Genomic DNA, 24,667 nt, shown 5'->3' with positions numbered 1-24,667 from the left:
CGGGAAAAGGCGAGAGGTGAGAAAGAGCCCCTGCATCCAGCCTTTGGCACAGTATCTGCTGAGCTCTCAGAATAAGCTTGCTTCCAGCAGAGCTGCCCCTCAATCACCCCCAAGAGAAGACAACGGGAGGGACATGCGTTGCTGCATGGCACCACCTTGTGGCCAGAGCCCTTGGAAGCAGGCACGTGTGTCTATGGCTTGTGTCTGGCTGGACACCTCCCTCCTCTGATTCTCTGATGGTCTTTCCCTGGCCAAACAAACAAACAATACTGTGGCAAAGTGGATCCTCTGGGAAAAGCCCTCCTCAGTCTTGGCATTTGTAAGGACTGTATCTTGTTTAAAGGTGGGCTCTGCTGGACAATCATAATCACAGCACATACCTATGGAGGGTATGTGCTATCCTATGCTCTGGGGATACTCTGCACATTCATTCACTTAATCCTCACAGTACTGCGACTGTCAGCATCTCCATTTCACACAAGAGGAAGGTGAGGTCGGGTATGCTAACTAACGCCAGGGTGCAGGGCTAGTAAGTGGCAGAGCAGGATTCATACCCAGGCTGCTGGCTCCACATCCATGCTCCCCCACATGGCCCGGTGCCACACTAAGGGCAAGAGAGGGCTGGACCTGGGCAGCTAAGGGAGAGGTGGAGCAGCGGTCAGTGCAGTAGGGAAGAAGCACCTCCACTGCGATCGTCTCCCCCAGCCCATGCTGTTCAGGACCCGGAGCCAACAGGGCTGCCAATCAAGTCAGAAAAACTCCACAGTGGAGGACAGTGCAGGGAGCAGCCCTGAGCCTCCTGAGTGTCTCAGGGCACCGCGCCAGGAGTGTCGTTGTGCCAGGCTCACCCTGCTCCAATCCTGTGCCGAGAGAGCCCAAACGCTGCCGGGCCTGAGTGTGCGGCTGCGTCCTCAGCCTTGTTCACCATTTATGGTATCTGAGCCTGTCTGGTCTTTACAGTCCAGTACATCCCCCACGCTGGGAGGGAGTTCTGTCATGCAGGCCTCTTCTCAGAGCAAATCCAAACTTCCTTGGCAGAGTTTTTGCCTGAGACCTCTCTGTGCCTTTTTTTCTTTTCTTTTTTTTTTGATGGGTGGTGATCCTTCAGGCCCCAGCCCCCACAGGCCCGGGAGTCCGGAGGAAGGCCCTAAAGAGTTCTTGATCCTTCGCCTGGGACTCCCACCTCCGGGCTACTCTTAGCTCAGCTGGGTCTCTCTAATCCAATCTAAACACAGGCAAGCCAGGACAGACACTGGATTAGTCCTTGGCTGCGGCTGTGGAGGGAGAGTCTCGGAAAACAGAGGGCTAAGCCACGCGGCCCTACGTGCAGCATTCTGACTCTTGCTGCTCCTTACTAGACTCTGGGGTTGGGCCACGCTGGCCTCCAAGAAGAGCCCCTACATGGAAGGTGAGTCCTGCTCCCTGGCCCTCAGAGACAAGGCTCTCAGCACTTCAGGTTTCCTCTGAAGTCTCATTATCACAATTTCCTGAGCTCCCCACCTGGCTCCCAATGAGTCATGAAGTTACACCTATGAGGATAAATGGGTAAGTGTGTAAACCAGAATCTGGCTGGCACATTTCCAGAGGCCAGAGCTGGGCTCTGAGCCCAGTGTGGTGGGTTTCCTGGAAGGAAGGGGTGGACCAGTTTCCCAGTAACAACTCCATGCGGAGGCACCTCTTCAGTCAGAGCACCCAGGGAGCGTGCTCACTCCCGGCAGGGAGCTTCATGGAGCCAGCGTCCGCCACATTCTGCACCAGTGCCAGTTCCTTCGTCCCTAAGGGACTGACATTGCCCAGTCCACAGTGGCCAGTCTTCCCCTTTGGGCCAGGGGATGTGCCCTCTGAAAAAGGTCAGGGCATAGGAATGAGCACAGACTTGAAAGTCACAGGCTGTTGGCTCCAGGGGCCAGTTTTGCAAACTAGTGTGATGCGCTTAGGCAAGTTACATTAACTTCCTGAGACATCCAGAGCCTTCTGTCTGAAATCAGGACAGCATCCTTGTCCCCTAGGCTACTGAGGTCTCAGGGAGAGAATAGAGGTGAGGTGAAAGTATTTAACACGGTAAGCCACAAATGTTTCTTCCTCTTCCCTTTTCTGCGAAACTTCCTCCTGCAGCCAGCCTCCCAGACAGTGGCTACTCATACAATATGGAGATGCTCCCGACAGGCCTGAGCCCTGGGGAAGGGAGAGATGTATCCTCCTGCTTGTCTGCTGGGAGGCCAGTCACGCTGCACCCAGTGCTAGCACCAGAGGACCCAGTCATGCACAGAAGCGGGGGGCATAGGCTCAGGGTGAGGGTGGGATCAGGCTTACCTGAAAGCCCTGGACCCAAGAAGCACTTCTGTGGGAACTGTCACCAGGCCTGCTGATACCACAGCCCAGACAGATCTGTCTTGAGTCTGTGGCTCCCTGCAGTTCCTGGGGACTAAGTGCTTGGCTGATGAATGGATGACCATGATAATCAGATTACTGGAGACCAGGCTGCTGATGTGTAAAAACAAGCCTGGGCCCGTGAGTAGAAGGGGGACAGAAAGGGGACAACCTGTGGCCCTCTGGAAGTCTCAATATGCACACTGTGACCCAGGGTCCCCCAGCATGCAAGGAGTCACTGGTGAGGCCACTGTCTGCTCGGGGAATATGTGAGTGCTCTCCCAAGTCTTTCTGTAGTGTGTGAGGTTTTCTTCTGACCAGACCTGGAGCTTCTGGAGCTAAGGGACTCCTCATCTCTTTCCCCCATATCTTTCCGTGGCCCCAGTGGAGTGAGGGGGTGAGGAAAAGCCCACCTCTGATGGCAGACCCTTGTCACTGTGAACTCCTGGAGGTCATCTCCCTCCTTTCCTACCTTCAGGTGCAGCACTTTTTAAGGAACCTCTCCTCTGCCCCTAAGAGGCTGCAGCAGCCACTCCTCTGTTATGGCAGCTGCCGCTGGTAATGGTGTAAAGAAGTGCCATGTGCACCTCTGCTCCCTAGATTTTGGCTCATGATACCATTTTCTACAAATGTGCCCTTCCTCCAAAGCAGAAATGTCTGCAGGAAAGCTGCTTCTACCCGAGTGCCCGGAGGCTCCTACCATGGACGGTGACCCGGGCGCTGCAGGACACCTGCCCCAAGGCATTCTCAGCCAGGCAGGTGTAGGTGCCATGGTCCTCTGGCAGGGCATCCTGGATGTGGAGCTCAGCCACGCCAGCCTCGCAGGTGGAGTGGGCGTACTGGATGGGCTGTCCTGTGGAGGAAGCACAGGAAGGTTCAGGCCAGGCAGCACTGGCAGTAGGGACGGGAGCCCCGTCCTCATCAGGGCTGCTGCTGTCATGATGCTGAGGCTTGTCATGCTTGCTCAGATCCATTGAGGGCTAATAATGTACCACGCACATCTCCAGCCAGCAGGACAGAGGCTTATGGGCTGGAGAAAGAGCCAGGGGCTAAGGAGATGAAGGAAAGGGAGTAATTGTGTGGTGGAGGAGGAAGACGGGGCCTGGAGGGGCTGGGAAGGGAGAATCCCGAAGAATTAAGAATGTAGAGGGGGAAAGGACACAGTTTTGGGCATTCTGTGTTAAACAGTCTCCAAATCCACATCCTCAACTTCACAGAATTCTGAGCCTGGAGAGAATCTTACAGGGTCATCTGGCCCATAGTCCAGCCTCAGGCAAAACAGAGCTTTCCCGGGCTGAACATGGGGTGCCCAGCTCTGGATGTCTCCAGAAATAAGGATTCCATTTTCCACTATAGATATTTATCAAAAAGCAATTCTGCATCCCAATGCTGCAGTTAGGTGCATTTATTCTATGCAATTAGGTGTATTTTAGGGTTCACAGAAAAGGTAAATATAGGGAACTAAAAATGACTCAGCTCCTTTTTTCCAGAGTCCCTTCCATGTGACATGTTCCAGGTCACATAAAGTCCTGCATGGAGATAGGAGTGCATGCAATGAGCTTCAGTGGTTTCCTTAATGCTCTATGTTCCTGGGAGTTTATCATTCTGGGATGTGACTTTTCATTTCCAGGAAAAAAAAAATCTCATTACTGAAGAGTCTGGCCTCCGAGCAGGAATGTGTCCAGCTGCCATATAGGAAGCAACTGTCAGTTTCTTCCCTTGCCAGGCCCCAGGGTCCTGGTTTGCACTTCATAAAATCGGGGGCGGCCAGTGGGGGAGGGAGAAAGGACACAAAGAAGTTGTCTCCCTGCAATGCAGTGTTTTCTTCTGCACATAGCAACACTTCGTGTCTCCATGACAGTTTGGCAGAGATCGGCTAGCACACCATAGGACCAGAGGGAAAGATTTCTCTCAAACTCCTGCATTTCATAAAAGTGAGGCTGAGGGCTGGGAAGCAGAGCCCTGGATCCTGCCACTGAGAGAAGTGAGCACTGCTCTTTGTTTTTATTTTTTGTCACAATGGTACCCTCCAAACCTCTCTTCCTTGACAATACAAGTGCATTCTCTGACTGCCGCCAATATGTCTCTGCTGTCCCAACACGTGCTGACAAGCCTTTTGAGAGCTCTCCTTTAACTGGAATGTAACTCACTGTGGCCCCACAAATATAGGATGGGGTGGAGGCCCCAGAAAGGAGCTATTGGCTCAGGGCACATCAGAATTGGGACACATGAGGCTCTCCCAGCTCGCAGGCTGGGTTAAACCAGAGCAGCCAAGGAAACCCAACTTGAGCATGATCGCCCTCTAGTGGAACGGGTGTGGAAACGCTAAGAGTCGCGGAGAACACAGTCTTGAGTGATGTAAACTAGGAGACAGCAAGCTATGGTTCCTGGGCTGAATCCGAACTGCAGCTTGTTTTTGTAGCGCCTGCAAGCTAAGAATAGTTTTTACATATTTTAAATGGCCAAAAAAAATAAAGGGAATATATTTCATGACATGTAAAAATTATGTGAAATTCACATTTCAGTATCCATAAAGTTTTACTGCAACATAGCCACATTCATTCTTTCACATACTGTCTATGGCTTACGTAATGTCTATTCTTTTATTTTTTGAGATAGGGTCTCACTCTTATTACCCAGGCTGGAGTGCAGCGGCTAAGTTTTGCTAACCCTGGCTAAGTTTTGCATTTTTTTTTTTTTTTGTAGAGACAGTTTCGCTATCTTGGCCAGGCTGGTCTTAAACTCCTGAGCTCAGGCAATCCACCTGCCTCAGTCTACCAGAGTGCTGGGATTACAGGAGTGAGCCACTGCGCCCAGCCTCCTGTGGCTGCTTTTATACCACAACAGCAGAGTTGAGAGTTGTTAAAGAGGCTGCTGTATGGCCTGAAAAGCTGAAAATAGCTACTACCTGGCCCTTTATAGAAAATGTTTGTTGATATTAGACTCTGTTACTAGTCCTTAATGCCCATATTGCATTCCAGCCACAAGGAGGCTGCCTCCTTGATCCAACAGGACTTCTGTCCTTTGCGGAGGGCTGGGAGGGAAGGCAGACCTCAGTTCTCACTTACCTACCCAAGAAGACTACAAGTAGGAAGACTAGATGGCACTTCCTCTCACTCACTAAAGACAGCATCTAGCAAAGCCTGAGTGAACTACACCAACAAGGAAGGTTCGCAGGCAATACATCAATGACACAGACACAACTGGGGACTATTTGGTGCATAAGTGCTGGGGGCCACTGTTCGCTCTCTCTCTTTCTTATTTATTTATTTGAGATGGAATTTTGCTCTTGTCACCCAGGCTGGAATACAATGGCATAATCTTGGCTCACTGCAACCTCTGGCTCCTGCGTTCAAGCGATTCACCTGCCTCAGCCTCCGGAGTAGCTGGGATTACAGGCACCTGGCACCATGTCTGGCTAAGTTTTGTATTTTTAGTAGAGATGGGGTTTCATCATGTTGGCCAGGCTGGTCTTGAACTCCTGACCTCAGGTGATCCACCCACCTCAGCCTCCCAAAGTGCTGGGATTACAGGCGTGAGCCACCGCACCTGGCCCACTGCTCTCTTAAGGAGCCTATTCTATTAGATGTGAGAGTGAGCTGAGATCCCAAACCTTCTGTTCCAACCTGTCTTCTGATAGATAAAGAAGCTGGTACCCTGAGGGGTGAGGTGTCCAAGGTCACTTAGACCACTCAGCAGTGAACGGTGCCTGTGTCTCCTGACTCTCAGCAGGGCCTTTTTCACCCTCCCGGGGGATCCATCTCATCAATTTAATGGACTGTTCTCAGTCTTTTTAAGTCAGAGTTCTCTTACACTGTTGAAATTAAATGGTCCTTTAAAAAGAAAAGGGTGATAATATACAGCAAATGATTTTTTAAAGGACCTTACTTCACAAAAAAAGAGTTGGCGAGTCTCTATAGGACTATCACTTTAAAAGAATAACTGGTCTGTGAGGCCAGAACCACCTGCCACTAAATAAAAGGTGAGATCCCTCAAGCGACTTCGAGAGTGGTTCATTAGTTTATTAATTTATTTGTTCATTTATTGACTCAAGAAACATTAATTGAGGGCCCATTATGAGTTTGGCCATATGAAAAGAAATCCAACTGCTTGTGCCCCTATGTGTCAGGCATCTCATTATCCACTTTATAGAAATGATCCAACTTAATTTCACGACTACATGATTCCCACCATGCAGATGGAGAACTCAAGGCTCAGACAGGAGTAGTAACTTCCTCAGTCAGTCGGGACCAGGATCCCAGTGCCCATGCTCTCTCTGTGCCCTGTGCTTCCTTCTCATAGCACCGGGATGTCCAAGGCATAAATGGCTCAGAGGGAGAAGTGAGAATTCAGGCACGGCCAAAGGGCCCAGGGGATGGGAGCAGAGAGCTGGAGCAGGGGGCACTCACCATTCAGCAGCCAAGTGATCTGGGGCACTGGAGTCCCCCGTACGGAGCACTGCAGCACAAAATCCTGGCCCTCAATGACAGTGCAGTCCTTCAGGACACTGGAGAAGGAGGGGGCCACCTCCATCACAGCAAGCCCTGTGAGGGAAAAGGACAGGTCAGCTCAGATCACAGCTTGCCCGCTCTGGTGATGCCTGCAGTCACCCCAGCCTCCCAGGCACGCCTCACTGTCCTGGACACCTGGGGACCCTTGGCAGCCTGCCTTTGCCTTATCTCTCTTCACGCTTAGGAAACAGGCAGCGCCAGTGGTGTAGGGACCTGGAGCCTGAAGCAGAGTCACCAGCAGGGGCTTTTTCATAGTCACAAAACACCCTAGCCCTGGGGTGCTTGGAACCTGGAGCCTTCTCTCCTCTGTGATCCAGGTGCCTCCTGTTTGGCCTTGGCTTTTGCTACCCTCGAGCCTCCGGAGAGCTCCTTCTGCCTTGTCGGTCCTACTCTACTTTCTAGTGTCTCTTATCTTCTTTAATATGTCCCATCAGTGATTACACAATCTTGTGAATATCTTTTTACTTGTATAAGCCACAGGCCTACAGGTGAGGCCATTTCCATTTTAAATTATTACGATTTTTTTCCAATTCCAGAACTGAATCAAAGGACTCACACGTGCTCCAGTTTTCTAAGCACAGTCTGAGCCCCAGTCTAGGTCAGGGCTCAGAGCTGCCAGGGACCTGGGGATATGCACTAATGGTGCCTGTGTGTAGTTTGAATGCACATTCTGGTTGAGAACTGCTGAGCTGAACTTTCCAAAAGCCTTCTACATCAGTGACTTAGGGGACATTTTCTAGTTTGGGGACCTTAATTAAGAGCAATAGGAATAATCTCTTCTATGACAACCAGAACATGCTGTATGTGTGTCAAGGTGGCTGATAGCTGAGAAAAGGTGGAACTGGATTTGGTGCTTAGAAGATATATCAATGGTGCTTTTCAAGACAGCCTATTCAATACAGAGATGAGAGGAAATGCCATATTATACTGCAGGGGTTTATGGGCAAGAAAACTAATAAAATTTGAGGGCCTACTAGGTGCCAGGTACTTTTCAAGATGTGATTGTGACAATGCCATTAGGTTGTTCTCTTGAGTTCATTTTACAGATGAAGTTACTAATTTCCCATAGTTGAACTCGATGCTGAAGCCAGGTTTTACAGCCAGCTCTGACTGTACAGTTGCACTTTCTCCTCCAGATCCTAGGGGAGGGTAGGCGATGGGAGGGCAGTGGCAAGACAGAGTGATGGTGTACCTGGACAGGCCTGGCACTGAGGAAGGGTCAGACAGACCACCCGGAGGAGGTGGGGAGGCACCCTCTCCTCCCTTTCCCTTGGCCAGTGTTGAACTCCCTCATTAGAGAAATGCCTTTGGGAGTTATCAAAAAGTATATAGGCTTTCATGCAAGGTCAATTTGGGTTAGAAATATATTCTCTTTTACAAGGCCTGTGAACTTGGACAAGTCATTTAACCTTACTAAAGATCAGTATTCTCATCTAGAAAATGGGTATGATTTTCTTATAAGATTGTTGGGATAACTAAGTGAAACAATTCAGGTACAGCATTTAGCACAAAACCTAGCATAGCACATCCTCAGTGAGTGTTAGCTTTTACTATCAAGTAAAAGCTGCACATAGAGACTCCACTTGCAGCAAACATAGTCTAGGGATGAAAGAGAGAGTAGGGATAGAGTAGGAGCTTGAGAGGCTCTCAAGTGGAAGGAAGATTTTCTTTTCTTTTTCAGCATAGGGACAACTAGAGCATGCTTGTAGGGGGAAAAATAGGTCTCTCAACAAGGGAAGGGGAAAGACTGAAGAAGTGGTGGAGGAGTAAATCATTGTTAGATCAGATCCTTGTGAAGATGGGAAAGGATAGAAAGAGAAGTCTTGGGAAGGGAAACAGACAGGTATTCTGCAGTGTAGGAAAACAGAAAGAGAGAAGTCTGTAGCTAAAAGAACACCCATCAGATGACCTGCTTCATGGTGAACTCATCTGCCAAGAATTAACTAGGATGTTGAGGAACCGGAGAAGTTTTAGAAAAGCGAGTGTCTTCATCAAGAAGATACGATGTAGAATGGCAGAGTAAAGACCTCTGAAGATCTACTCCTCCATAAAAGCAACAACAATACTGGCAAAAAGAGTCAAAAGCAATGGTTTCAGAATGCCAGAAATTAACCACAGGCTTGCAACATTCTGAGAGCATTCATTAAAAACAAACATCCAGGTGTGGTGGCTCACGTCTTTCATATCAGCACTTTGGGAGGCCAAAGCAGAAGGATTGCTCGAGCCCCAAGTTTGAAAACAGCCTGGGAAACAGCAAGACTCTTGTCTCTACCAAAAAAATAAAATTAAAATATTAGCCAGGCATGATGGCATGTGCCTGTAGTCTCACTTAGTAGGTTGAGGCAGGAGGATTGCTTGAGTCCAAGAGTTTGAGGCTGTAGCAAGCTGTGATCACGCCACTGCACTCCAGTCTGGGTGACAGAGCAAGACTCTGTCTCTAAAAAGTAAAAACAATAAACAACAACAAAAAAACCCAAACAACAGTACCCTGCCCCTCCACCCCCCAAAAAACAAACAACAACAACAAAAACAAAACACACAGCTGAATCTTGGTAAGAACAGCAAGCTATGTGCTTTCTCACTCTTGTCCCCCTTGCCCCAGCTCTGGGGTAACTCTGAAAACCAACAGTACCTATGGTACTTGTGAAAATCAGCCACTTAGCAAGAGGTAGGATGGGTTCAGAGCTCCTGAAAAACCCCATCCCTAAGAAAATGGTCACTATTTGCCCTGTCTGGTAGCTCCTTCAATAGCTCCATTTTCAGGGTTGTCTTTATTTAACCTGACTCAGAGTTTACTCTGTGTGGATGGCCCCATCTCCAGGGTGTTTGTTAAAAACAATCAGTAACAATTGTTTAATATTACAGCTACTTGAGACAGCAATATCATTTGGGGCTAACAAGAGTCTGATCAAAAAACTTAAAAGGAAAAACTGGGGAATGAGATGTCCAGGACTTTGAAAAACTCTGACAGATTCCTGAGAACTGAGAAGCCCACATGGATGTGCAGGGCTGTGAGCCTGCCCAGGGAAGATGTAAGAAGGCCCTCCTGTCTCACCTTTGGCTGACTTGGAGCTTTGGTGCAAGCAGAAAGTAAAGGCTAAAGCAGACCTGTAAACTGCTGGCCAGAGCACGGAAGATGGGTGTAACACACACACAGAGCCCCTTGGCAAAGGCAGGGAAAAGTGTTAGTTCAAGGTGTTAAAGGAACTCTCCATTCAATCAATTAGCTAAACTAACTAAGCAGGGACTTCTGTGGCCACACATGACAAGTAATCCAGCCTTTACAGAATGAGAGAGGATTACTGTAAATCATGTCTGGTAAATGACGTGTATCCAGAATATATAAAGAACTCCTGCAACTCAACAATAAAAAAGTAAATGACCCAATTAAAACATGGGTAAAGTATTTGAATAGGCATTTCTCTGAAGGAGATATACAAATGTCCAATAAGTATATGAAATGATACTCAAAATAACTAGTCATCAGAGAAATGCAAATCAAAATTTCACTCAGGCTGGGTGTGGTGGCTCATGCCTGTAAACCCAGCACTTTAGGAGGCTAAAGTGGGAGGACTGCTTGAGCGAGGAGTTCAAGACCAGCCCGGGCAAATAGTGAGACCTTGTATCTACAAAAATAAACAAAATTAGTTGAGTATGGTGGCACGTGCCTGTGGTCCCAGTTACCCAGGAGGCTGAGGTGGGAAGGATCACTTGAGACTGGGATGTTGAGGCTGCAATGAGCTATTATCATGCCACTGCACTCCAGCCTGGGCAACAGAGTAAGACCCTGTTTCAAAAAAAAAAAAATAGATGATTGTGAATGGCTATAATGAAAAAATGGAAAACAGGCTGAGTGCAGAGGCTCATGCCTATAATCTTAGTACTTTGGGAGGTTGAAGTGGGAGGATCACTCAAGTCTAGGAGTTTGAGACCAGCCTGGGCAACATAGTGAGACCCCCACTTCTACAAATAATAAAAAAAATTTGCCAAGTGTGGTGGCAAGCACCTGTAGTCCCACCTACTCAGGAGGCGAAGCAGGAGGATTGCTTGAGCCCAGGAGTTCAAGGTTACAGTGAGCTATTACCATGCACTCTAGCCCCACTGACAAAGCAAGACCTTGTTTTTTAAAAAAAGCAAGCAAGCAAACAAGAAAATAACAAGTATTGGTGAGAATGTGGAAAAACTGCAACACTCATACATTGCTAGAAGAATGTAAAATGGTGAAAAACAGTTTGTTAGTTCCTCAGAGGGTTAAATCCAGAATTACCTTATGACCCAACAATATATGTTGGCTAAACCTCAAAGCTGAAAACAGGTATTGAAAACAACTCGTACATAAATGTGCAGAGCAACACTTTTCACCATAGCTAAAAAGTAGAAACAACCACATGGACCTCAACTGATGCATGCATAAACAAAACACACTATATCCATATGACAGGGTATGATTCAGCCACACGGATGAGTGAAGTACTAACACCTGCTACAACATGGATGAACCTCGAAAACATTAAGCTAAGAGAAAGAAGCCAGACACGAAAGGCCATATACTGAATGACTCCACTTAACATCAAATGTTCAGCAGGGGAAAACCCATAGAGACAAAAAGTAGATGAGTGGCTACCAGGGGTTGTGGGGATGGGAGAACGGGGAGTGATGGCTAATGGGTAGGATATTTTGGGAGGGGTAATGAAAATGTTCTGAAATTAGATGATAGTGATGGCCACACAACTCTGTGAATATATACACTGAATTGTATACTTCACTGAATTGTATACTTTAAAAGGGTGCCTTTTATGTTACGTGAATTATATCTCAAAGTTGTCACACGAAACACAACAAGATAGGGAATCAACCTGAGATATATTACCCCATGATGCAAACAGGCTAAAAATAGTCCTCTACAAGACTTAGATAAATTCGTAGCAGAAGCAGCCACAGGAGAATCTAGGCGCTCTGGATACGCCATTAACCTGTGGTGGATCTGACACCATATTTCTGTCCCCCACGCAGGGACAGAAACCTGGCCTGGATGATGAGATTTGATCTCCTAGACCTGTGAACTCTTCCTACTGGCACTCCCACCTCCAAATGGCATGGATAATATTTCTTGTAAAGGAATTCACAAGAATAGTAAAAATCCCAGTTAAACAATAGTTAAAATCCCAGTGAATCAATAGTATACAGTGAAAAGTAAGATGCCCCATTCCTTCCTGTGGACCCCCAGTTCCCCTTCCTAGAGGGACTTGTGTGCTCTTCCAGAAATGATTTCTGCACACACAGGCATCTTTTGCATGTGTGTACACAGATCTTTTCTTCCTTTTATACGTGGGCCTGTACTTTGTTCCTCTCCCTTCCTAGTGCATCTTGAACATGTTTTGGCATCAGTCTACAGGATGCTGTCTGGCATTCTACTATATGGATACATCACTAAGTTTTTTTTTCTTTTAGAAATGTGCATTAGGAAAATTTTCAAACATAGACAAAAGTAGACAAAGCAGTGTAGTGAATTCCTATGTACCGATCTCTCAACTTTTATTTGTTATCAATATTATTTTATTGATACTCCTGTCAGTGCTCCCCAAACATGAATTATTTCTAAGTCAAATACAAAAAACCATATCATTTCACCAGTAAATAACTCAGGATATATCTCTCAAACAGATGAACTTACAAAAAAAAAAAGTGAGACCACCATCACATCTTAAAACACCACAAATTCCTTTATATTAAATCTTATCAGTGTCCAAATTTTCTTGATGTTCCCATAAAAACTTTTTAAAGATTATCTCAGTCAGAGTTGGTACAAGATTATCAAAAATTATTGTAATTGTTGATGTTACTATATACCTTTTAATCTAAGTTTTCTGTAGGTTGTCTTTTTTTGTTTGTTTGTTTGCAATTTGTATGTGGAAAAAAAATGGGTGAAAGTTATTTGTTCTACAGTTTCCAGCAGCCTGCAATTTGCAGATTCTACTCTTGTGGTATTTGTTAATACATTTCTCAAGTGTATGGCATGGGCGGAGGACCTACACATGCATTTAGAGTAAGGGGGAAATTTTATAGAGATAGACAGGTACAATAATATTTATCATAGGTATGTTATAATAGTGAAAATGGAAACAATTTAATTAATTCAACAAATAACAGCATACCTAAATTAGATACAGCCATTCCATGCAATATTATATGGCTACTAAAAGTCATGCTTTCCAAGAATTGTATAAAAAGATGTTAATATCACATGAGCAAATTGGGATAGAAAGCAGTATACAAATACCACAATGGTAAGTTTGTATAAAAACATTAAAATATAATTTATTTCTGAGTCATAAGATTATATATTGTTTAAACTCCCCACAATGAACACACATTACTTTTATAAACAGACAGTACAATAAACATAAAAGATGTGGGATCCCACATCATCTCACATTACTCTAAACCTGTATATTTAATGAACACTCGGTTCTCTGTGGTTACAAACGTGAGTCACGATACTATTCGAACAGCTGAGGGACCTAGGAAAGGCAGCTGTCAGCTGGGCTGGGCGTGGGGCCATGCATGTTGATTTTGAGGTGATTCTGATGTGAACTCCTGATTATGAATCACTGGCCTGGAGCAACATACTTGGCCCTGGCATGTGGTTGGGGGTGACATATCTGTCGGGCTGTGCACCAAGGCAGGGGACTATAGGAGATGAACCATCTGCAGAAGGTAAAGCACCCCATGACTGGTTGTCCCACAGAGAATGCAGGGTGACCCGGAGAAGTGTACTCACTTTCCACTTGGAGGGTCCAGCTACAGGACACCTGGCCTCGGGCGTTGGAAGCAGTGCAGCTGTATGTCCCACTGTCCCTGGTCCGGGCTCTCAGCAGGCAGAGGTAATGGGAGCCAGCATCTTCATAAACCTCAATGCTGCCCTCCTGTCTCCTCACGGGGGTGCCTTCCAGGAACCAGGCCACTTCAGGCTTTGGAATCCCTGAAACTACAGGGCCAGGTGAAGAACAAGAGCTCCCTGTGCCCTGGAGAGCATCCCGTGCTTGTGAGGTAGGCGGGGAAGGCGTGAGCTGGAGGAAAGGGCTCAGTCTGGTGTGGAGCTGCCCTCCCACCTCTGAGTCTGCTTCCTCACCCTCAACCACACTCCACAAGACGAAACCTCCTGAGACAGAGTCAGGGGCCTTGAGGAGGATGAATACAGGGTGATGGGCCAGGTCTCCAGGTCGGCCAAAGCCAGGCAAGGGGACGAAAGGGCGGAGGAGACCATGAGGTTTGTTTTCTGATGTTGGCAATAATGAGGGTGTTTCTTCTAGGGTGGTAAGAACAGGGCCGGTACTCTATCCAACAGCAAACCACAGGCTGCTGTTAGGGGTCTCTCCGGAGTAAAGGGCATTTCTACAATGAGTCCCTCCTGAGGGGAAGGCCCCGTAAGGTGGTTTTCTAGGGGAGCTAGTCCAAGAAGATGTGTGGATATAGGAGGTGCAGACCAGCTGGGTGCTGAAGGAAGGGAGTGGCCACCAAGGGGCTACATTTTGGCAACGGTGACCCTAATTACCTCTACTCACCTTCACATCTGAACTTGACAGTTTGATTTTCCCTGACCTCCTGGCTTTGGGGCTTGCTCTCAAATTTGGGGAGTGCTGAATCCTTCTGGCCCTCCATGGGGATTATCCTGGTAGCAGCCTTGCTCACAACGTCTTGGCTCCCCAGGCCAGGCTGCCTGGTGGGGAAGGTGGCTGGACGGGGTGCAGCTGGCCTCTTCCTCTCTTCTCCAGAAGGCGATAGGGCCCCCAGGCCTGGTGCTCTTGGTTCCAGCTGAACTCTTGCGGCCTGCAGGGTGATGGAGCTGGAAGTCGTCTGAAGGACCGGGGTCTGCGGGGCCGTTCTGGGCGAGTCCTTGCATGACTCCAGCTTGGACTCCCTTGGGGGCTGAGGCTGGCTGTTTGCAGCCCAGGCTGGGGAACCACCTCTCTGGGGGCTGCAGCAGTTCTTGCTTTCGGCTGCAGCCTCCAGACTGTTCAGTTTCAACTCCTTTGAGATTACATTGGTCACCTCCCTCCTGACGTAGGAATTGGTGGCTTTTGTTTCTCTCCCAAATGACCTGTGTGGTGGTGAGGGTGGGGGTAGGGTGGGTGAGGAGAGGGGAGAATAGAATGATCATCTGGTTACTCACAAACATTACTCATCACAAGCACGGATTCCAGGGGTCACAAAAGCCCACAAGTTAAGAGCAAGTCAGAGCATCTTTCTCTGCAGTGTGCCCAGTTTCCCAAGCCAGAGCACAAGCAGCCATTCCCGGCAAGTGCCTGTCCTGCAGCCCTGCAGAGCCCTGCTTTCCCTACATTTCCCTTCTCCACTGGTGCCTCCCTAGTTCAACCCCTGCCTCCGGTGTCCCATGTCCACTCTGCCCTCTCTAATCTATTTTCTATACAGCGACTATAGTCGATCTTTTAAAAACATTAATCAAATTATGTCATTTCAAGCCCGAGAATTTTCCAACAGCTTTTCCACTACATTAAGAATGAAACTGAGCCCCACAAGAGGGCCCACAGGAATGCCAGCTCTGGCTGCTCCTGATCGTACAGACACCGTCCCACCACTCACCAGGCTGTGGCCACACTGGCATCCTTCTGGGTCCCCATGGGCTCACCTCTTGGTTCACAGCTTCTACACACTATCCCTGCTTTTCGGAGCACACTCCCTGAGCTTGTCTTCACCAGTTAACATTCCTTTGCACAGGTCTGAGCTCAAATACCAAGCTCCAAAACGGCTTCCTGGCCCCTCTATTCTAATCAGTGCCTTCCTGTTGTCCTTCCTCACAGACACATCCCAGTTGGTAACGAGTATTCGTGTAGCTCTGCCGAAGCCCTCCTCTACGCCCACCCCTGCACACCCAAGCATCTAGCACCGAGCCTCACACACAGGAAAGAGGCTCCTGCTGGATCTGGGCTGGATGAGGGGACAGAGTCCGCCCTGGAATGAGGAAGGTGGCCTTCTCAGAGCAGTTCTTCCTCAGGACGCTAACCAGAGAAAAGACTGTGTAGATACTGAGAAAGGTGGTGATAGAGTTTTCCAGTCTCAATACTGACAGCAACCTGAGATAGAACCTGTGTGTCATATTACACTAGGAGAACAAGAAAAAACACCCAAAATAAAACAACACCCTCCAAAAGGCCAATTCTTCTGTCCCATAAGATGATTCAGAAATTCAGGGCATTTCTCGATAACATCCCTTCTTTCTTTGCAGGGCATTTCAAGATGGAAAATATAAAAGTCACAAAGCCTAGACATACCTATTGGCACTGTCCAAACCTGGAAAAAGGGGGAAGGGTGGAAAGACTGTTAGTAGAATGCCGTATGCACCAAGCTTTCCCTCCCCAGACACTTCCCCATCACCGTGGTCCCACCCTGCTGGCTCCTTCCAGCTTCCCTGGTGCTGAACGTCTTTGGCCTGTGAGTTCCCCCCAGCTCTGGAGAACATTGTCAAAGCTTCAGGTGCTGTCCTTTGGGCTTTTTAATAGTGGCTGGTGCTACCATATCCTGAGGGCATGGAATCTATTTCTGTTCACTAAACAGAAGGAAAAAAAACCAACCCAGGTACAAACATCTACTGAAAATTCCAAACCCAAACGCTGTAGCCTACCATTGTACAGAAAAGCACACTGTTAATGTTACCCAGTTCTCCAAAGAAAAAACATAAAATACATATTTTTCCTGCTATATTTTTTATCAAATTTTATCATGGTAGATTTCAAAACATACAATAGTAGAAAGACAGAACAAACCCTGACAGCCATCACCACGATTAAGGAGATAATCACATTTTGCGGGTCTTATCTATCCATTTTTGTTTTCTTTTGTTTGTTTTTGAGTATTTTAAAACAAATATCAGGCACCATATTTTGTCATGAAGTCCACCAGGAGGGAACAGCTTTTAACTCAACGCCAGGGCAGGCACACATTTCTCTGGGTGTCTGATGGCAGCTCCTTATCCAGCAGTGAGCCACCAAGTCAGGTTCTCTGGTCAGGACAGGATTTCTTGTTTTAATGATGTCAAGTGAAATAGAGAATACCAGCACGCACTGTGCACAGTACAGTCGGGATGGTTTCCTGAAACTTGCTTACCTACATATACATGTTTTGGGTTGCAATGTACTGTGAAATATATTTCTCTCTGTAGATTGTGAAAAATATCCGGGCCAAAAAAAGTAACGAGCAAGGAGGAATCGTTTCTGAGAAGGAGATGCAGAAGAGAAAAATCAGAAGAAAAGAGGGGGACACAGGAGGAGGAAGGACTGAAAGCCACTTCCCTTCCTGACCCCCGAGTTCTTGCTCCAGTAAAGTGACGTGCAGCCCCTTCCCCATCCATGCACTCCCTCCTCAGTCTGGACTTCCTTGACCTCCTGGAAGGACCAGCCTGGACCTCCTCAAGAACCAAGGAAGTGTAAGGAGGAGACGTGTTCAATGAGACTTCCAAGGAAGACCTGACAGGGCTGATGACTCAAGGAGAAAGAGGCAGGGGTCAAAAGGATGCTGGAAAGTCCAGTCTGGGTGTGAAGAAACATGGGAACCCTGGTAGAGGGAGTCAAGTCAAAGGATTGCCTGACTTGAAGGACAGAGTAAACGATGAGTAAATTCTGGGCAGGTTAAATTTGGGGTGATGGCAAGATGTTAGCAACGTTCATTCTTCCAGTTGGCAATCACAGATACAAAAGCGAGTCCGGGTGAGAAGAAAGGACTGAAGACATGGAGGGGGAGAGTAGGGGAACACAAGGGAAGGTGGCAGCCAAGCACAGGACATCTTCCCCGTGGCCAGGTCTGTGCTGCCCCTGCTCACCCTTTCTTCTTGTCAAAGGCCTGCCCCTGGCGGCCGGGCAGGGTGGCTCACGCCTGTAATACCAGCACGTTGGGAGGCCAAGGCAGGCAGATCACTTGAGGTCAGCCTGGCCAACATGGTAAAACCCTGTCTCTACAAAAAATACAAAAATTAGCCAGGCGTGGTGGCGTGTGCCTATAGTCCCAGCTACTCAGGATGCTGAGGCAGGAGAATCACTTGAACCTGGGTGGCAGAGGTTGCAGTGAGCTGAGGTCATGTCACTGCACTCTAGCCTGGGCGACAGAGCAAGACTCTGTCTGAAGAGAGAGAGAAAAAAAAAAGATCTGCCCCTGGGGAGTGCCTGGGTGTGTGAGTGGGCCACGTGTATACACACACAGGTGCGCAGTGAACAAGCAGCTCCTCTAGGAGGGTGTGGCACCAGGCAGGGATTTTTCTGCACTAGCCCTCCACTGGTCGATACCTTGGATGGAAAGTTCAGCTGACATCGAGGCCTTGCCTGACCCGTTCACCACCAGGCACGTGTACACTCCCATGTCATCTTGGTTGACTCCATGGATTTCCAGAACCTGCATCCCGTTCTTCTCAGACATAGACACACGGGCACTCGGCTGCAGTGGAACATTTCCCTGTGGATGGCAATGGGGTAACTTGGTCATACAAATCTGCTTCCCTTCTGGCTGTGTCCTCCTGCCTCCTGCCAATCCTGGCGGGACAGACTCCAGGGCCGGGGCAGCAGCACCTCTGCTGTGGGCCCTGTCAATGTGCTCAGAGAGCCGACTTGAAACAGTTCAGGGGCCCTGATTTGAGGTCTATGGATGTGGTGTGGTGCTCTGTCCCACTTAGAGCAGATGCCTGGAAACTGTTTCAAAGGAGGCTGAGTTTGAGGTAGGAAACCCCATATTCCTCACTTCAGTTTTTCCTTAGCTCCCTATTTCTTTTAGTCTTTTCCTAGGGGAGTTCAAGAGAATTACGAAGCAGGTAAAAGGTGTCAATACCCACTTTTACCCAGGCATTCCATCCCCGAAAAACCTATTCCCCTGGCCATGACTCTACCTGTTCCCCTTGGATCCTCATTGCCCTGTTTAACAGCCATCCCCAACCCCATGCCACTGCCTCCCTTGCCCGCCCACCTCTCTCACTGAAGCTTCACTTCCCTCAGCCCTGAATGATTTATAAATCCCTTCCACATGGAGCCTCCCGACAATATTTTGAGGCAGGTGGTATTATTTCTGTCTCACAGATAAGGAAACCAGGGTTCCAAGAAATCAAATGACTTATCCAGCTTCCCAGGCTTTATAAACCAAGGAGCCGTGGCTTGACACCTAGTACCCTAACTTCACAGTCCACTCTCTTGAGATTGTCAGGGCTTGTCTTGACTCAGAAGTTTTCTGTTATTTTGTGAGTGTGAGAATTGTCAGAACACTGTGTTCTGAGTAACAGAGGGAGAGTTGTAATGGGGGCAGGAACATGCATCACTAACAAACATACAGAAAACCCCTGAGAACTACCTGAAACAGGAGGAACAGAATCAAAAGACTCCTACTAGTTGAAGGGTCTAACCCTGAATTTTCAGGGTCCCTAAGGCTGTGATATGGTTTGGCTGTGTCCCCACCCAAATCTCATCTTGAAATGTCACTCCCATAATTCCCATGTGTTGTGGGAGGGACCCAGTGGGAGGCAACTGAATCATGGGGCGGGTTTCCCTGTACTGTTCTCATGATAGTGAATAAGTCTCACATGATCTGATGGTTTTATAAAGAGGAGTTCCTCTGTACACGCTCTCTTGCCTGCCACCATGTAAGGCATGACTTTGCTCCTCATTTGCCTTCTGCCGTGATTGTGAGGCCTCCCCAGTCATGTGGAACTGTGAGTCCATTAAACTTCTTCTCTTTATAAATTACCCAGTCTTGGGTATGTCTATTAGCAGCATGAGAACAGACTAATACAGGCTGGATCAGGGTCAGGGCAGACAGAAACCTCACCTTGAGCCAGGTGACCTGCGGTTGGGGCCGGCCAGTGATCTTGCAGGAGAATCGTCCCATCTGTCCTTCTTTGACCACAACTCGGCCCAGCTTGGTAGCAAACTTTGGTGGGCACTCCCCCCAGATGCTAGGACGGGTCTCCACTGCTGAAGCTGAAAATCTATCCCTGTAAGGAAATTGGCAGAGAATCCAGTCCCAGACAAGGCAGCAATTCAACCGTCCTCTCTCCACCTCACCCAAAGGCACTAAGTTGAGGTCAAAAGCCATCAAAGTGTAGCCTTCCCAGTTTTATGCCTCAGAAACTTTCTCATGCTCTCTCTAGAAAAATGTGTGGCACCAAAACCTATTTCCTCTACCTCTTGGGCATGCAGCTAGACTTCATTTACTAGCCTGCCTTGCAGTTAGGTATGCCTGAATTTCACTGAGCTCTGGCTGAAAGCCTGGATTTTGGCCAGGAAACCATAAGCGGAAGAGCTGTATGCCACTTCCAGGGCCAACTCCTAAGAACCTCCTGTGAGGCTCTGCAGTCTCTCGTCCACTCTGCTGGTGAGATGCAGAAGGCCCAGCACGGGCTCAAGGGCACAGAAGATGAAGCTACAAAATGGAAGAAGCCTGGGCTCTTGGAAGATAATGTGGAAGGTTCTCCACCTGTTCCAGGATATCTGAATTGAACTTTCCTTGAGTAAGAAACAAACTTTCCCTGGGTTGAGCCACTGTGATTTGAGGCTTGTCCATTACAGCAGCTACTGTTACCTGCCTCTTCTGGGTTTGCTTATTTCAATCTTCTGACTATTGCCTTGATTGTTAGAGTCCACTGCAGACTCTGGCCACCTCTCCCACTTCCTTAGCATTTAGCAGCTGGGCCAAAGGGGCCAATCACAGAGGCAGCCAGGTCAGGAGGTGCTGCGTAAATGACATATCTCATTGCACTAGGCTCTGCACTGTGGTTGTTATAACCTAGGAGAGCCAAGAAGACTTACTCCCCAGACCTATCCTGCTCAAGTCAGCAGGAAAGCGATCCAACCCTTACTCTGTCTTGAACACCCAGGACTTACCCCAAAGTTTTGGAAACAACAGGTTGACCAAGTTGCTTTGCAAAACTTCCTGCAAGAAAAAGGGTTGATGAGTCAGGTCTGAGCCACAGACTTGGAGCAATGAAAGTAAAAAAGATTCAACAGCAGGGGTGGGTAGGATAGTGATGGTGATTATTAATCTTGATTGAGCATGGGCTGTGTCACTATGGATACTATGGTAGGTGTTTACATACATTATCATGTGAATTTCTTGCAACAGTTTTATGAAGCTACATTATCCTATTTGTTAAACAGATGAGGGAAATAAGATTCAGAGAAGTTAAGTCATCCACACATAGTCATAGAGTCAGAAACAGCGCAGAAATTCACCCAGGTCTGCCAGATTCTAGAACTCTCAACCACCCTGCTGAGTTGTTAGGTGGCATGCTCTACTTTCCATTTTGGGGATTATTTGGAGTGATCCAGGACCTCTCCAGAACATTTTCTCAGTGAAAGGGAGGGAGGGAGATGTCCACGCCTATCTCTTACCACACCTGTTCTTGACTGACACAATCAACACTCCATTCTTCCACTTAAGGCCTGGCAAGTAGCTGAAAGGGAGCAGGACAGATCACTGTAGATAAGCTACAGCAGAGCCAGCACCTCCTGCAGTATCTGCAGTGCTGCCACACTAAGCACTGTCAGTCCTGGGCAAGGCACTGCTATGCCGGGCACTGCCAGTCAGTCCTAGGTGAGATGATGCGGCTGTAGTAGGCGCTGTCCTACCGGGTGCTGCTGATCCTGGGTGAGCTGCCGCCATGCTAGGCAGGAAGCCATTAAATAGCAAAGCCAGCAAGGCAGCTGGGGTCAGCTCCTTTCATCCAGCTCCTGCAGCTGGGAGGGACGATTAACAGTGTGACCACGAAATAACTCTAAAGTAGTGGGAGTTTTATTTTGAGGGGTGTGGTGGGAGGAATAGGTCGTTTTTGAGATGATGATCACCCTGAAAGTTGTTCTCCTTTTGCTACAAGCTGGGGATGTTTATAAAACCCTGCCCCAGGGAGGGTAGAGTCATCCTCTGATATCAGCAGACAGTTGCTGTGGGGAATTTGCAGGTGTTTACTGCAAAAGGGTAAACTTCCTTAACTTTGATCACATTTATAGGACTGTGTAAGAACACAGGTGTGGAGGAGAAAAATCATGGCTAAATATTTTCATCAGCCACACCTGGTTTAAGGTTCCACCAGAACCTTAGTGAAAAGGGATTAATAACAAACACTCGCATCACATTTAAGTTGTGGCTCCATATAACTGGTGATTACTATACAGGCATTTCTGTTTAACATTACTTAGTGAGCTATGTATAGCTTTCATTTTTTAAAGTGTTTTGGTTTTTGTCATTCCATTCTCTATTCAAAAGTAACTTCTAAATTGATAAAAGGAGAGATTTATTTTGAAAGGACCCAACTGACAGTCAAGATGCTGGACCCTCAGACGCTGCCGGAGGCAGAGCCAACTGTCCAGTCCTTCTGGAAATATCTGAGTGAGGAAAAACCATAAGCTTTAATGATGCTCTGCTCTTGGGCCAGCACCTCCATTTCTGTGACTCCATTCAAAGGAAAAAACGCTCAAGTTAGAAAAGAAAGTTTACACAGGTATTCGCTTTGATCTTGTTTGTAATAGTGAAAGTTAGAAGCAACATAAATGTCAGTGAGTAGGAAGAAAATAAGTAGTTATGTAAAATGTACAATTAGACGTCTTATTCTGCCATTAAATTATGTTGAAGAATATCTGAAACGTGCAGGTACATGTTAGGATACTATCTCATTCATTTCTCAGCACACTCCACATGGGCTGTGATCCTTTCTGCGCCACTGGGCTCCATCCCAACCACAATCTCATCAAACCCAATGGTTGACACTCTGTCTCCATCTCACTCAGAAGCTCAGCAGCATTTGACACAAGGTCCCACTCCCCTTCAAAGTGCTTTCTCTTCTAGACTTTCCTGCTTTTACCAGGTTATCCATCTTCTCTCAACCTCCTTCTCTGCTCAATCTCTGCACGCTGGGGCACCCTAGGGCTGAGTCCTGGGCCTCTCCCCAGCTCCATCTAATTTCCCCCAGGAGGTCTTAGTCCCATAACTTTAAATATCATCTGTATGCTAAAGACTCCAACCCATATCCCCGCTGGAACTTTTTATTCACTCATCAGAGGTATCCAGAACAAATCCCAGCACATTGTAGGTATTTAAATATTTGTTAAATAAATACATTTTGTGCAGAAAAAGCAGCATACAAAATTACCTATTTAATGTGATCATAATTAGGTAAAACTAAAATACCCAAAGACAGGAAAATGACCAGAAGAAAAGGTATCATGTTATTAATACTGATTACTTTGGGGGTGGTGGGACTCGGAGTAATTTTACTCAGCTGTATTTTCTAAAACCTATAAATACAATGGTAAAGAAGAAACAAAACATGAAAAACATCATCTAGTTGCAAAAAAAGGGGCAGGGAGGAAGAAAGTAAAATCTGGCATCCAAATAGAGGATGGATAGGGCCTTCTAAACATGCTCTATACAACAGCATTATCCAGGCTCTAACATTTTACCACAAAATATCTGTGTACCATCCATTGCACTACCCACGCTACTGTATCAGTCATTTCATCTGGGAATAAGGATTTCATAAAAATTAGACTAATCAACTGATAAATGGATAAACAAAATGTGGTGTATCCATACAATGAAGTATTATTCAGCTGTAAAAGGAATGAAGTACTAACACGTGGTACAACATGGATGGACATTGAAAAAGTGTGCTAAGTGAAGGAGCTCAGACCCAAAAGGCCATGCATTATAGGATTCTGTTCATATGAAATATCCAGGAGAGGCAAATCCATAGACAAAGATGGTGGTTCATAGTTGCCAGGAGCTGGGGGAGGAGGGGATGGGGAATTAATGCTCAATGGTTATGGGGTTTCCATCGGGGGTAATAAACAAGTCCTGGAATGAGACAGCAGTGATGGCTGTACAACACTGTGAATGCACTTAATGACAATTGTACACTTTAAAATGGTTAAAATGGTAAATTTTATGTTAGTTATGTATATTTTACCACAATAAAAAAAATAGACTGAACATTTTAAAAAGTCTTGGGAGCTAAGCATCTTAATCCAAAAGGCTTAAATTCATTTGTTCCTTAAAAAATAAAATAAAAGCAAAAACATGCCACTTCCCCAAAGAACAGCAAAAGAATGCTGGGGAGAGATACTTCTATGTCAGGGTAAGAGGGTATGATGAAAACATAACACATAAAGCAGTCAGCTAAAAATGGAACTGATGGATGCTTATTTTAATATGAGTTAACAGAGAGTTCACATCTCTGTTAAATCATATTAAAGAATTTGGGCTAAAATTACTAACAGGGTCTATTTATAGGAAAAATCTGAAGTTGCAAATTGTTAGATAAGGCAAAATTAATTTTGTAAAAGTATGAAAATCTGGCAGAACAGTAAGGTTATGTAGAAAAATAAGTGGAAAGGGGATTAAAGTAGAAATGCAAAAAATAGAAGAGTGAGTTAAGAGAATTGGTGAGGTCAGAAGCAAGTTGCTGAGAAAAAGGAGAGAACAAGACACTGATGGTATTTGATCTTAGATTTTTCAAAGACAAGTAAAAGAGAATGCTGGCAGGTCTTAGGATTGGGAAGTTCAGTGGTGGAAGGGATAAGGTGGACCTAGCTCTTTTTGTCAAGTGATACAGAAAGACTGAATCGGGTCAGAACATACTGCTCAAAAAGTGAATAATGTGATCAAAATTGAAAGGAGCCGAAATGCTTCTAAAAATGTGTGGCGATATAATTTATCATCCAAACACAGATTCTCAACACTGAGAGAGATGCAATTAATAATTATGCCAGGATAACAGGAGAAAGCTAGGACTGTTGCAGGAA

At 46.8% G+C, this 24,667-nt stretch overlaps 1 protein-coding gene across 7 annotated transcripts in view; it reads right to left on the bottom strand.

Annotated features, from left to right (window-relative positions):
* MYLK (myosin light chain kinase) overlaps positions 1-24,667 on the bottom strand; it is a 274,054-nt gene that overhangs the window by 105,248 nt on the left and 144,139 nt on the right. For all 7 annotated transcript variants that reach the window (XM_015446344.3, XM_074033282.1, XM_065539127.1 and 4 more), the window contains 8 exons: positions 20,756-20,804; positions 19,701-19,866; positions 18,179-18,344; positions 16,175-16,193; positions 14,447-14,982; positions 13,663-13,869; positions 6,780-6,914; positions 3,071-3,223 (listed from right to left, as the gene is read on the bottom strand). In XM_015446344.3, the coding sequence (XP_015301830.2) occupies positions 3,071-3,223; positions 6,780-6,914; positions 13,663-13,869; positions 14,447-14,982; positions 16,175-16,193; positions 18,179-18,344; positions 19,701-19,866; positions 20,756-20,804 (1,431 nt within the window). The remainder of the gene's footprint in view (positions 1-3,070; positions 3,224-6,779; positions 6,915-13,662; positions 13,870-14,446; positions 14,983-16,174; positions 16,194-18,178; positions 18,345-19,700; positions 19,867-20,755; positions 20,805-24,667) is intronic.

This window comes from Macaca fascicularis, chromosome 2, assembly GCF_037993035.2.
Source record: "Macaca fascicularis isolate 582-1 chromosome 2, T2T-MFA8v1.1".
Lineage (NCBI taxonomy): Eukaryota > Metazoa > Chordata > Mammalia > Primates > Cercopithecidae > Macaca > Macaca fascicularis.
Note: the sequence above shows the minus strand (reverse complement) of the source record. Positions and strands in the feature narration are given on the sequence as shown.